The 12,235-nt window shown below is 42.4% G+C and overlaps 1 protein-coding gene across 1 annotated transcript; it reads right to left on the reverse strand.

The window, feature by feature from the left end:
• Positions 1 to 228: 228 nt before the first annotated feature.
• On the reverse strand, positions 229 to 10,655 carry LOC119407158 (F-box/LRR-repeat protein 12). The gene is made up of 2 exons (XM_037674026.2): positions 10,476 to 10,655; positions 229 to 7,001 (listed from the first exon to the last, which is right to left on the reverse strand). Exons 1-2 carry the CDS (start codon positions 10,583 to 10,585, stop codon positions 6,092 to 6,094), a joined length of 1,020 nt encoding a protein of 339 aa, XP_037529954.1. The 5' UTR covers positions 10,586 to 10,655; the 3' UTR covers positions 229 to 6,091.
• Between the last annotated feature and the right edge of the window lie 1,580 nt (positions 10,656 to 12,235).

A 12,235-nucleotide genomic window follows, 5' to 3' on the forward strand; every position in this document is an offset into this window, starting at 1 on the left:
AGCTGTACTCGCCTCAGCCAATAATAATGGCCAATACACCCATTGCATACATATGCAAGTAGGTACAATGAACTTAAATACAATGGAAGAATTAACATTTGGGTGAATTAGCACTGGTTGAGTATAATGCTGAAGATGAAAATTAGCTCTTTCAAGCATCTTCCATATTCAGCCACTTATAGTCATTAAAGTCAACCAGTCATTTTAAAGTCAATAAAAACATTCAAGTGCTATACTATGATTTGCATACACATTTATTGTAGGTGTCATATATACATGTATCACAGCTAAGTTGTACAGTGAAGAAGCAAGGGCACTAAACTGATGGCACAGTTGTAATGTCAGCTAGCACAGAAATTAAAAAAAACTTGCTTCAACAAAGACGGAAATAACCTGCGCAGGGCTGTGTGGTTCCACAACAGACATCAATTATTGCGACCTGAACCACTTAGTAAATAGACACCAAACTAAACAAAAAATCTGTGTGCCTACAAGAGTTAGTTCACAGTACCAAAATCATTTTCATAGGAACTTAACAGAAGTGGCATTACAAGTCTTTGTGTACAGCTGCCCACTATCGATATGCTATTGTAACACACAATGTAAAGATGGTGCAGGTCACTAAAACCTCACTGAAAAATTTTTCAAGAACAAGTATAAATGAAGCAGTGCCAACATAGACAGCACAAGAAAAAAATACGGCCAGCACTGTTCTGTTCATCAATACTCTATTGAATCCAGAGCTGGTATTCTGTAAGAGTCCACCAAAAGGATGGTCCGCCTCGGCGCACGATGATTAGATGGTGCTCTAGAGCAGTGGTTATGACTGGCATTGCTCTACCAGCTGTCGAGCTCTATCCAATCAGCGTTCGCTGAAATGGGCTGTCCACTTAATGGACTCTTACAAAAAACCCACTTCATCAAAGCAAGACAATCAGCTAGAACGAACATTTTTTTTCTACCAAAAAACTGCTGACACACAAATTGCTATGCTCTGCAGTACGACACTTGCACCAAGCTAGAACCATGTCCACAGCAGTTCAGACTGTTAATATATCCAAACACTATTCCAAGTACCTTTTTAAAATGTCAACACTAGCACGATATGTATCCTCAAATAACATGCATGGATTAACATGTACATATACAATTTATGCACACATTCTGCATAATGAAACAAAATACTCAGCAGATCAATGTAAGCAATGTGCGAAAAAAAAAGAAAAAAAAAAACTAATGCATACCAGTAGAAGCAAAGGTTAACAGAAATGGCAGAAACACTGCTTTCAGCACTCTTTCATTCTTGTCGCATAAACTACACATTCAAACGTTAAAAATTTTACCGTGCTATGCCACTACAAATGCATCTTTACAAACGCTCTTTGCCAGGGCACTTCCAGCAGCATCATTTTCTTTGTTAACACTCCTTATGCCTTCGGCAGGTTGTTGAAAGGCACACAATTGCATAATTGGCTTTTGAATGGTTTGAAATGCATAGACCAAGCATACAAACCACTTTACCAATCTTTCTTGAGTTCTCACATGCACTTCATAAAAGCTTTTCATTTTTTTTTTTTTTGTAGCTATGGACTACACACATAACACTGACCAGTACTAAACATACGGACAGGATAGTTTATCCCTTTACTCCTGTAGTTGTATGTTTATTCTCTCACTTGAACTTTCTTATGTATCACAGATCCCGGATGCTTGTCAAGGTGATTACCCAAGATCAATTTTTCTACTGTCGGCTTCACAAGTACGCTCAAAGTTAGACTTTTTCTTTCAGTGGGGATGTATTAAATAAGCTTAAATGAGCACTACTTCTTATTACCAGTATATCACACTATTCAGGGTCACCTCTAGTTGCTTTTGAACAAATATTCAAAATGGCATATAGCTATGTCAACGAACATACACACACTATAAATTAGTCTTCTGCAGCACCTTAGTCAACATTATATCAACAACACAATTTTGCCTTGAATATATGATTGGAAAGCAGGTTGTATTACATGCTTGCAATGATAATGTTAACAAGAAAAACAAATCTAGGTATCAATTGCCAATGCGCAATTTACAATTCAGTGAACTTCCAAGACAAAACCTGTGCTCTCAGCTCCCAGAAAAGAATGTCTATACGTGACGTTTTGCCATGAGAGGTGGTTTCTTTAATGCAGAACGAAGTTCTATGGCAACTCCTTGTATGTCACATGAAAATAAGAGGAACACATAACTTAAATGTGCAATCTGAACTGTAATTTGCTGTGGTATAATATGCTTGCTATGTATCTTGCTTACGAAGTACAATGTTGAAAAAAATTAATTCTGCAGTTTTGGCTGGTGATACCATGACCTGATTATGAGGCATGCCATAGCGGGAGACCTTAGCTTAGCTTTTAACACTTGAAGCTCTTTAAAATGCACAAGTTCCTTAAAATGCACCTAGATCTAACTAACCAAACATTTCTGCATTCTGCCCCCATCAGAATGTGGCCACTGTGGCTGGGTTCACACATATGACCTTGAGCTAAGCAGCACAATGCCATAGCCACTGGGCTACCATGGTATAACAATACTTAGAGAGCTTTAATAAAAGACTAGCTTATTTATGTTTGAATATTTCCTGCCAATATTAAATTACCACATCATTAGCCATAAAGATTTCTTCAGTGGCAACCACACACTTCTGCTATAAATTCTACAAGTTGTGAGTGCCACTGCAGAAGCACAAAGTGGGAAAAATAGTCTGGCAAAATCGTGACGGCACCAAAATATTTCAATCAGTCTTTCTGCAGTACATCCTTAAAAACCCTGCAGACATTAGAAAAATGCAGCGAGCAATCATGGATATACAAAGAGAAAGTATTCTGAATAGTTTGGTTTTAAGTGTACTTAGCTATGACATTGAAGACATCACTTGTACTACAAAGCTATTCTGCAATGACCACAAGCTGCAATTTCCAGGCTGTGCCAATAAAGCTTGTCCTCCTCACCAAAGTCCGTAGTCCAAAGACCAGAACAGCAGAAATCCTCTTGCCTAGTGTTATATACAGTGCTCAAAAAAGCATAAAAGTAACACACTCAACACTACACTACATGAGCTAGATTTACCCTGTACAACACAGAACCCAGGAACCACACAAGAAGGGATGTCAACATATGTGCTCTGATGTTGACCTGCAATAAGCAATGAGTGATGACAGACTGCATATTGTACCATGCACTATTAAAGTACCATAGCATCTTGCACAATACGTTTGCAGAAAGAGTGGCTGATGCACTTATGGCCAATGGTGTCATGAAAAACTGCATATTGTTAAATGTTTAAAAAATCTATCGGTTGAGGTGTGCACTGCACCCTGGCTGAGGCTAACAACTACATTAAGGCAGACAGTCTGCCTAGACTTTGGTAAAGACATCACCCCTAGGTTTTTAGCAGCAGACACATTGAACAAAGTACAAACGCAGCCAAACAACAGCACCCTAAAAACATGGTGCACTCAATGAGAAGTCCTTGGCTGAACAGTGGAAGACCATACAGGACACAAGGCTCTGGTTTTGCTCAAGGCTTAGATTTAAATGACATCTTTTTTTCAAGGGACATTTGCTGATAATGCAGCAAAATGAACCACTTGATTATGAAAATAAATGGTGGCAATGTAGCCTCCAAAGCCAGGAAAGGGCAGAAATGAAAAGACAATCATGTTAGCTCTTCATCTGCTCCCACCCTCTGTCAAACTCCACATTTTACTTTCTTCACACTATAATATTTCATGCTGCGTCATCCCTTCAGATTCCTTGAACTCTGATCATTCAACCATTCCAGACCACAAGTGGGGAAGTAGTGAATAATTAATAAATAGACATAGCTTCTCAAATGGACGAACACATCAATGCTTGCATGTGTTAAGGCCAAAGCCCACAAAGCACATGGTCAGCTTCCCACACAGACACAAACACACAGGTTCAAAACATGACTTTGGCAGCGGAAGCTGCTATAACAACAGCTGCATAAAAAAGCAATTAGGATGTGCAGTATGCAGCATTTACTACACATCTTTGTCCTAAGAAAAACCTATTAAACCTGCGAGACTCACAGGCGTATATCCTACTCCAATCAGGCCTTTGAAATGAGTAGTATAAATAAGCAAACAAAATCTAAAAGTCCATTTTTTGCCTTAAAACAATATTATAACTGCCATTCTCAACACTGCAAAGAGAAAGCTACAATATGATCAGAATATATAAGCGGTTTAACTTTGAAGCCACCAACCGTACTATAGGTGGCAGAAAAAAAAAAATTGCTATAGAGCTGTCACATAAAAAAACACAATTTCCATCAACATAAACTCTACCAGTGCCTTCTTGTGCAAAAGGCCAATTGCAAAAGACAGGTTCCACATGGACACTCAAAATGCTGGCCTGCCAGCTACTTGTGAAGTTCCTGCCAGAAGTGATAGACGCAATATTGAACTGCACATACACAGCATGTAAGACATAAATATACACATAGTAATGCAATGGTATTTGTATAAACAATGTTGTGGTATCGACACCACTCCCTCTCCACACACAGTAAAATAATCTAGCTTAAGCTGACAGTTAAAAGGTCAGAAGAGGCAGGACATACACATATCAAGAGTCAGTTTTTGCAGGTCAAACTTGCACAAGCAATAACCAGAAAAAGTTGCTTACAAAAATATAATAATGAAGATAATACAAAAATAAAATAAAAGGTGAATAAAATTCTGCACTTTTTGCTAATCCTCGCTATTCGCTTATGCCGGTCTTGTGCGCAGGTGACTTTATACTAAAAAGTAAATGCATTTCTAGCATATGAAAAAAGCAAGAAAGCTGTGGACACACAAACTAATATGCAAACACAAATAAGAATAAATAAAAGCAAGGCAACAACATGCACAGGTAGGCAAATCCATAAAACACCTCTGAAAAAAACACTTGACATTCACTGTATGTCGGTGACCGTGCCCTGCACACACTCATGTAAGCAGTAAAAATGTCACCTCAGCAACATTGCTGAGCTATCTTAAGTAGACATTTCGATGTAACAAACACAGTGGCTTTCCCTTCTTACTCTGAGTGATCACACACTAAATGTTCCAAGTCGGTGCTCAACAACCATGTACGTGGTGTTAAAAATTACTAAGCACAGCTGCACTGGACTTGAAATCCAATTTCACCTACACAGATTCAGTGCCTTTCAAAACAAGAGAGGTGAGCAATATGGTGCATTTAGTGGTAATCACACTTTTTGGCCAAGATGCACATATCTGTCAGGCTATACAAGTGTAAATTATAAAGAGTGCAACAATAAAAAAAAAATCCTGGATTTGAAGTATTTGTTATGGGGCCTTGTAACAATGTCACCGGGGTGTTTTCACATGAGCATGACAAATCAAATATTCATATCTCTGAAAACCAAGTGCCTTCACCTTGTGTTGAAACCGAATTGAAAGTTCACACTACACACCTCAACTCAAGGACATATCCATGCTACTTCAGTGAAGTGATTGCCTTGAAGCTGCAGCTTTGCTTTTTTCCTTGGATATGAAGACAGCAGCAACATTTCCATTATGATCAGAAAATGCACTACAACATCACTCCACTCTGATGATACTAGAGGTACAAGCATTTCTTTTCTTTTTTCCATAGTGTTTTCAATGTCTTGTGCTCTATGCATGGGGCCACTTTCAGTCCATTACATCGTTGCACAGATGGGCTCTACTGATTTTTTTTTTTTGCTTTCCAACATGACATTAAGAAATAATTTCAGGGCCCCTTTGCTCTAGGATGACAATGCTGCATCCAATTTCTGTAGTGAGAAGCAAGCTATCTTTTGGTTGACTCTCGTATGGTTGACACCAGTGAAAACCAATAGTATGCTCTATTACTCGAAATGAGCCGGCTATACAGCGCCCGCATGGGCCACATGAAAAGTGTTGGTTCAGGCCACTTATGATGATCACGAGTGCCACTCTGGCCCTTTTCATTGTCTCAATGATACTTCTTTGAGCTCCCCAGCACACGAGGCACACTTAAAAGTTGGCATGGCAGACATGCTGCATCTTCAGTCCTGTAGTCGCAACCGGTCCACAGAATGGTTGCAGCCAACCCCTAGATGAAAGCGTACCCCATCCACAAGAACAGTGCAGCCGGGTGGTGCATGCTTGGCAATTAGGTGACTATCTCCAATATCAATGAGTGTGTTCTCCAAGTTCAGCCACTGCAGCTGTGGGAAAACATCAACCAGCACCTTCATTGTCTGTACAGTAACCCTAGTGCTAAATAGACAAAGTTCCTGTAATGAAAAGCACTTTCCTTTAGAGAGGTGTAAAACACCAATGTCAGTAACTGCTGTGCTGCCAACATACAATCTTTCCAGTGCAAATGCGTTTTCGGCAATAGTGCGGATGGCCTCATCTGTGATTTTAGTACCATCAAGGGCCAAGGTTTTCAAATTATGGCCACGGCTTACAACCAATGCCACACCCGTGTCCCGGATGTCCTCGCAATATTCCAGGTAGAGCTCACGAAGGTTTGGGAGTTGTGTGACAAAGGGAATGTCCTGGTCTGAGACACACCAGCAAAAGCTCAAGTCGAGAATGCTCAGGTTACGAATGGCCAAAAGTGAGAAGAACTGGTCCACTTGAAAAAAAGAGTGGCGAAGTGAAAGGGTCTTGAGAGTGGGTGGGAGGTCCCCAACAGTGACAGGGGCAAAGTCATCAAGAGTTGTCAAAAGGGCACTCTTGATGACAAGGGTGGACAAGTAAGGGCAGTGGGCTCGGAGGTCACGCAGAGCTCCTGGAGACAGGAAAAGGCCGCAGTGCAAGAAGCTGGACACGTACAACCACCGAACGGAGTCTGTTAACACTGAGGCCAACCTGTCCATCTGCACTGAGCTGATTTCAGGTGCACTGGCATCCACGCACGTCCACAGGGCCTGGCTCCGTGAGAGACCATACCAACGGCGGCAAACCCTGCCAGAGGCACAGAAACGTTTCACTTATAGTCCATCACTCTTCACAATGAAATGCACAAATTCACAATGAGTATTCTTAACTTGTTCTTCAAGATTGCTCCAATCCAATTGGAACCAACAAGTACATGAGTAGTACATGGTGAATAAATACCATCTGCCTATTTCTGAACTACCAATGAACATGCATATTTACTGCGCAGTACATGTGGAAACCTTCAGCAAACATCCAATTAAAACAGCTATTAAGCCACAGAGGGCCATAACCTCACACTTTTTTCTACGCCTGTTGAATGTTGTGAAGTTTCCCACAGTTACGTAAAGGTGATAAAAAATATGAGCAGGAGTAGCTACCATGTAGCTTCACTTTTCTTACATTTGGTTCCATTCAGTGCACCTTTCACATTATATTTTAGCCTAATGCATAGTGGCATTTGGTAAAAGATATTGAAATAAATTTGGGAGGTTTCATGCTCTACTGCTAAACTTCGTTAAAGAAAGGTGTTGTTTAGGTGAGACACAAGATGAACCACACTGGGTTTTATAATTTGCACCATAATATCAATACACCAGTGCTTGCAAGTCTACACTAATAGCAGATGCAAGAAGGCTAGCCCGATGCTTCATTGTCAGTGGCATGCTTGTACCATCAAACACAATGATTAATTATAGAAAAATCAGTTCCAAGTTCAACAAGCAAGAATAATACAGGGATCCTAGGGCTCAATATTTTTTTATGTCTGTCACTACTGCACAAAGGAGCACACATTGAAGACATAGCATATGGTAAATTAATTATGTTTAATTGGTATGCAGAAAAAACAAGGTGGATGGAAATGACAGCGCGTGAAAAGGCGACTTTCAGCAGGTGGAGAGAGAACCCACATCTTCTGCATTATATGTGTGGTGCTTTTAGAGCTACCATCGACTTTCTTGAGTATACAACCCAAGGTCTGCCAGCTGGCACCACTCGTGGCCAAAACAATGCATTCTTTTACATGCAGGTGTCACATAGTATGTGAACTTAGCAGCAAGACTGAAGAAGGCTAGTTGGGCTGTTGCCGGTTGGACTAACTGTTGGTTTATTTACTTATTTTATGCAGCTAACATAGGCACGGGAAAATGGCCAGTGAACCCTTGTATTCTACTGCATGGCATCAAGACTGCAAAGTTCAAGGTCTTCAATGTACAATACGTGAAAAGAATAAGGGGTGCTGCCAATTGTTTTGTTCGCCAGCAACTGCACAAAAAAGCTGCAAGCTCGGAGAGACATTGAATTCGCCTAATTTAGTGCTTGATCTCTGTGTGGCCACTACTGAACTCTCATTACATGAAAGCTGTGAATTTTCAGCATGCCACAGAGGTAAACACACCACTGTTTTCTAGAACATATTTACATCAACCTCACGTTCCGTCCTAACTTCTCTCGTACAAGTAGGGACATATGGGCATTCCCCTTTTTGTTTCAATAACACTTTCACATTCAGCATACCCCTGGTATCCAACTGTCAAACAAAAGTGCACATTCTTTAGGCAGTTGGATTCAATAGTGAAATCATAAGATGAATATATATATATATATATATATATATATATATATATATATATATATATATATATATATATATATATATATATTCAAAAGACATTCAAAAAGAGAACAAACGAAAATGTTGTTTTTTTCTAATGTTTTGGCCGGAGTCTAGCCTTCATCAGGGTAATCACTGACTAAGGCAGTTGGCCAGGCTCCGGCCTCTTTCAGGGAGGAATACCTTGATGAAGGCATAACATAATGAAATGGTTAGTTATGGGACTGGGAGAAGCACAAGTTCCTTGGTGAACATTACACATCTCCCCACCTATTTTCCAGTTAATATTCAATATTCATTACCTTCCATGCCTTTTCTATCAGTACAAATCTAATTATTGCAGCTGTATTGAGATTCCTGTGCTTTGATCAAAATGATGCCTGTGTTTTCTCAGCGTGCTGGTTGCACCTTTGCACTGAGGATTTACTAAGTTTTAAAGCACTGCCATACGTACGGCCCACATAGAATACACTTTATTCAATGTCCCAATAAGGTGCGAATACAGACCAACTGGCATAACGGGTTAATCAGCCGCTGAGCGCGTGGTCGCGGGTCCCCGACTGCGGCGGCCGCATGCCGATTGGGAACGGGATTGAGACATGCTTTTTTTTTTTGCACGTAAAACTGCCATCGAATGGACGAAATTAACGTGCAGCCCTCTACTACGACATTCCCCGTAGCCCACTCTACAGCCTCCGGAGCGTTAAAGCTTCACGATTTTATATTCAGCTATTAACTTTGCATAGCAGTGACGAAGTGCTCCTAACTTTCACCGCGCACTCGATGCCCTGCTGACAGCTTGACAGTTGTTTCCACTCTTCACACTGGTCACATGCGCTCAATGGCGCACCTAAACACAGTTGTCGGAACAAGGGGTCCAAAGAAAATAACGTTCATAGCCCAGTGCCTTGTAATGAATACGCGTCTCCGCACTCATGTCATACTCTATGCCCGTATCTGTTCGCACGATAGCGTCCTTCGAAGTGTCTTCATCGTCGGATTGACAGCACGCTACCCACTACACAGTCGAGTTCACCGATAATTTATACCGATGAATTCTACCATGTTCATACTTTCCAACATGTGCTTTCAATTATTCAACATTCCTCATTCGAACGCTGCATATTCTAATTGCTATACGACCCATCGTTGATGAAGTGACGCAAGTCAAATGCATTGCAGCTTAGCCGGAAGTGACCGCAGTTCTGTTGAGAGCCGAGTTAGGGTATGTGTGAAACTGACGTTGAACTTCAAACGGCACAAAGCAGTGTGAAATCAAGAAGATAAAAACTGGCTCTCCATCGACACCTTGAAATAGCGATGGATCTGCGTTTGAATTGGAGGAGGCTGCGCCCACGTAGCAAACAAAGCACGATTTCGAATCCCGCAGCTTTATTCACGGCCAGATTAGTCCATGCAGTAGGACCACATGGGCGTGCGCTCTAAGGCTATTAATCAGAGACTTCAAATGGACAACTTCTCTTACTACCACACATGGTACCACAAGCCGCGAACGTTTTGTTGACATTTGAATCCATTTGGCGGCACTCCTTTCCACATTTTTTCAGTTTGATCGCTGGACTATGCAACGCCGAGATAGTATTTCTGACATGAACCCCTGCTTAGCGTTATTGTAATTCAATCAAGTAGGCGCAATCTGAACAAAGACTACGCCTAGACACTGTAACAAAGGCCGCACACATGATTACAAGTTCAGCATGCTGGAGCTTAAAAATGGCATATTCTCGGGAATAGCAATGCTACGTATGAAATTGGGCCGGGTGCAGCCCGCTAATATTGTATCGGGTATTGCTTTCACTGTTCAAGATAGCTTTCGCAATGCACCCTTTAGACATGCTGGCGAAGTGATTGATCTGACCGCTCACCTCCCAACTTTGCATAGATCAGAGAACTTCAAGAGCCTGAATATCTGCAGAAGCACCACGTCGGGCAGCCCATCTGCATCGAATGCTGTCATTATAGCGATTCCACACATACAAAAAATCACATGTTGAATGAGAACGAAATTATTTGTAGACACTATGAGCACTATGAGAGCTAAGCAGGTAACACACAAAAATTACATTTTCAGATGGCGCCCTCTCGCGGTTCTCCATATTTCGCTAATACGCCAACGCGCCGCTTGGGGAAAAAATAAGGACAGTCTGCCGTAAAGGGCAGAGGACTGGGCTGAGAATTTACGTTTTTTTTTTTTCCTGTAGTAAGATAAATTTTATCGAAGTAGAGGCATTAGGCGAACATAAAAAGAAACAGGAAAAAGATTTTTTTGTTGAGCCAGGTGGGCGGCACCAGAGCCGTATATTAATATACGGCTCCGGGCGGCTCATAGCATCCTTCCACCCATCCATCATGGAGGAAATATCCTTCCTCCATGCTATAGTGTACTAGAATAATTTTAGTACACTATACTCCATGCTTCAATCATTGCGAAACTCATGTAGGAAACTCTATGGCGAAACTCTCCGCGTCTTTGTGTACGAGAATACGAATTGCGATCTCGTTTGTCGCGTCACTTATCGGCGGTGAAACAAACTAATGAATGGTAATGCAGTGAACGGTGCTCGTTTGTGGACGTTCATGACGTTCATGATTGAACGTTCACATGTATTACCATCAAAGGACTCCGGTATCACACCGAATAAAAAAATTACACCATCTCCCGCTAAAGGGGACCATGAGGCGATGCGAAGCCGGATCACTTGCACGATCGCGTTCCGTTGGCGCTCGCTGGGCATGCTACCGACCTCGCGTCGTGGAACGCGAAGAGGAACACTACGCGCGTCGCGTCTTCCCTCTAGCCTAGCAGTTAATTCTCACAGGGCGTGCGGGGAACGTCGACAGGCGCGCGAGAGAGAGGCAGAGTAGGAGAGGAGAGAGAGAGAGAGGGGGAGGGGACGCGCATGCGCTGGCCCTCATCGCGGCGCTGCGCAGGAGAGAATTTCGGCATGTCGAGCCCGCATTTCAGAGGAGCTAACCGAGGCAAGCGCTGGACTGAACGCGCGCAGCCAGGCGCAGCGCTCTACTATTTGAAGGAGAGGAGACTAGAGGAGGAGAGTAGCGTATGCGCCGTAAGAGCAGAAGCGAGAACGCAGAAGCGCACGCAGGTGCTGGTAGAAAAGTGGAGAGAGTAACGCGCAGCTGTTGGAGAGAGGGAAGGAGGAGAGTCGCGCATGCGTAGTGTGAGTGCGGACATCAACGCTGCGTGCGGATTACCACGCCGCCTTACATACCCCCGAGCAAAAGATACTTCGCATCTAAAAGCAGACGTTCGTGGCACAGCGAACGCCTGTGCAAAGTCCGGTAATGATCGCCGTCACCGCTCAAGACCTTTCATCAGAGTGGAATGGCTCATGAATATTTTTTTGGGAGGATTGTAACACCCCCCCCCCCTTTTTTTTTCCGCCAGGGGTTGCGCAGGGAACACGGGGGCGTAGCCACAAATTTTTTCTTCGGGATGGGGCGGTTAAACCGGTTAAACCACCCTTTATGAATGTTGGCACTTGCGCAAAACTGAAAAAATCGGCTACTGGCTGAACCACGCCTAGTGGTGTGCATTGTAGAGCTGTGCACGGGCCGTATTTCCGAGCCCGAGCCCGGCCCGGGCCCGCTGACTTTGTCGAAGGCC

Source organism: Rhipicephalus sanguineus, chromosome 1, assembly GCF_013339695.2.
Source record: "Rhipicephalus sanguineus isolate Rsan-2018 chromosome 1, BIME_Rsan_1.4, whole genome shotgun sequence".
Taxonomy (NCBI): domain Eukaryota; kingdom Metazoa; phylum Arthropoda; class Arachnida; order Ixodida; family Ixodidae; genus Rhipicephalus; species Rhipicephalus sanguineus.

Coding starts and splice junctions, on each gene's coding strand:
- LOC119407158 (XM_037674026.2), bottom strand. CDS start 10,585: ATGTGTGGAATCGCTATAATGACAGCATTCGATGCAGATGGGCTGCCC. Junction 7,002..10,475: donor GATCTATGCAAAGTTGGGAG/GTGAGCGGTCAG, acceptor TGCCTCTGGCAG/GGTTTGCCGCCGTTGGTATG.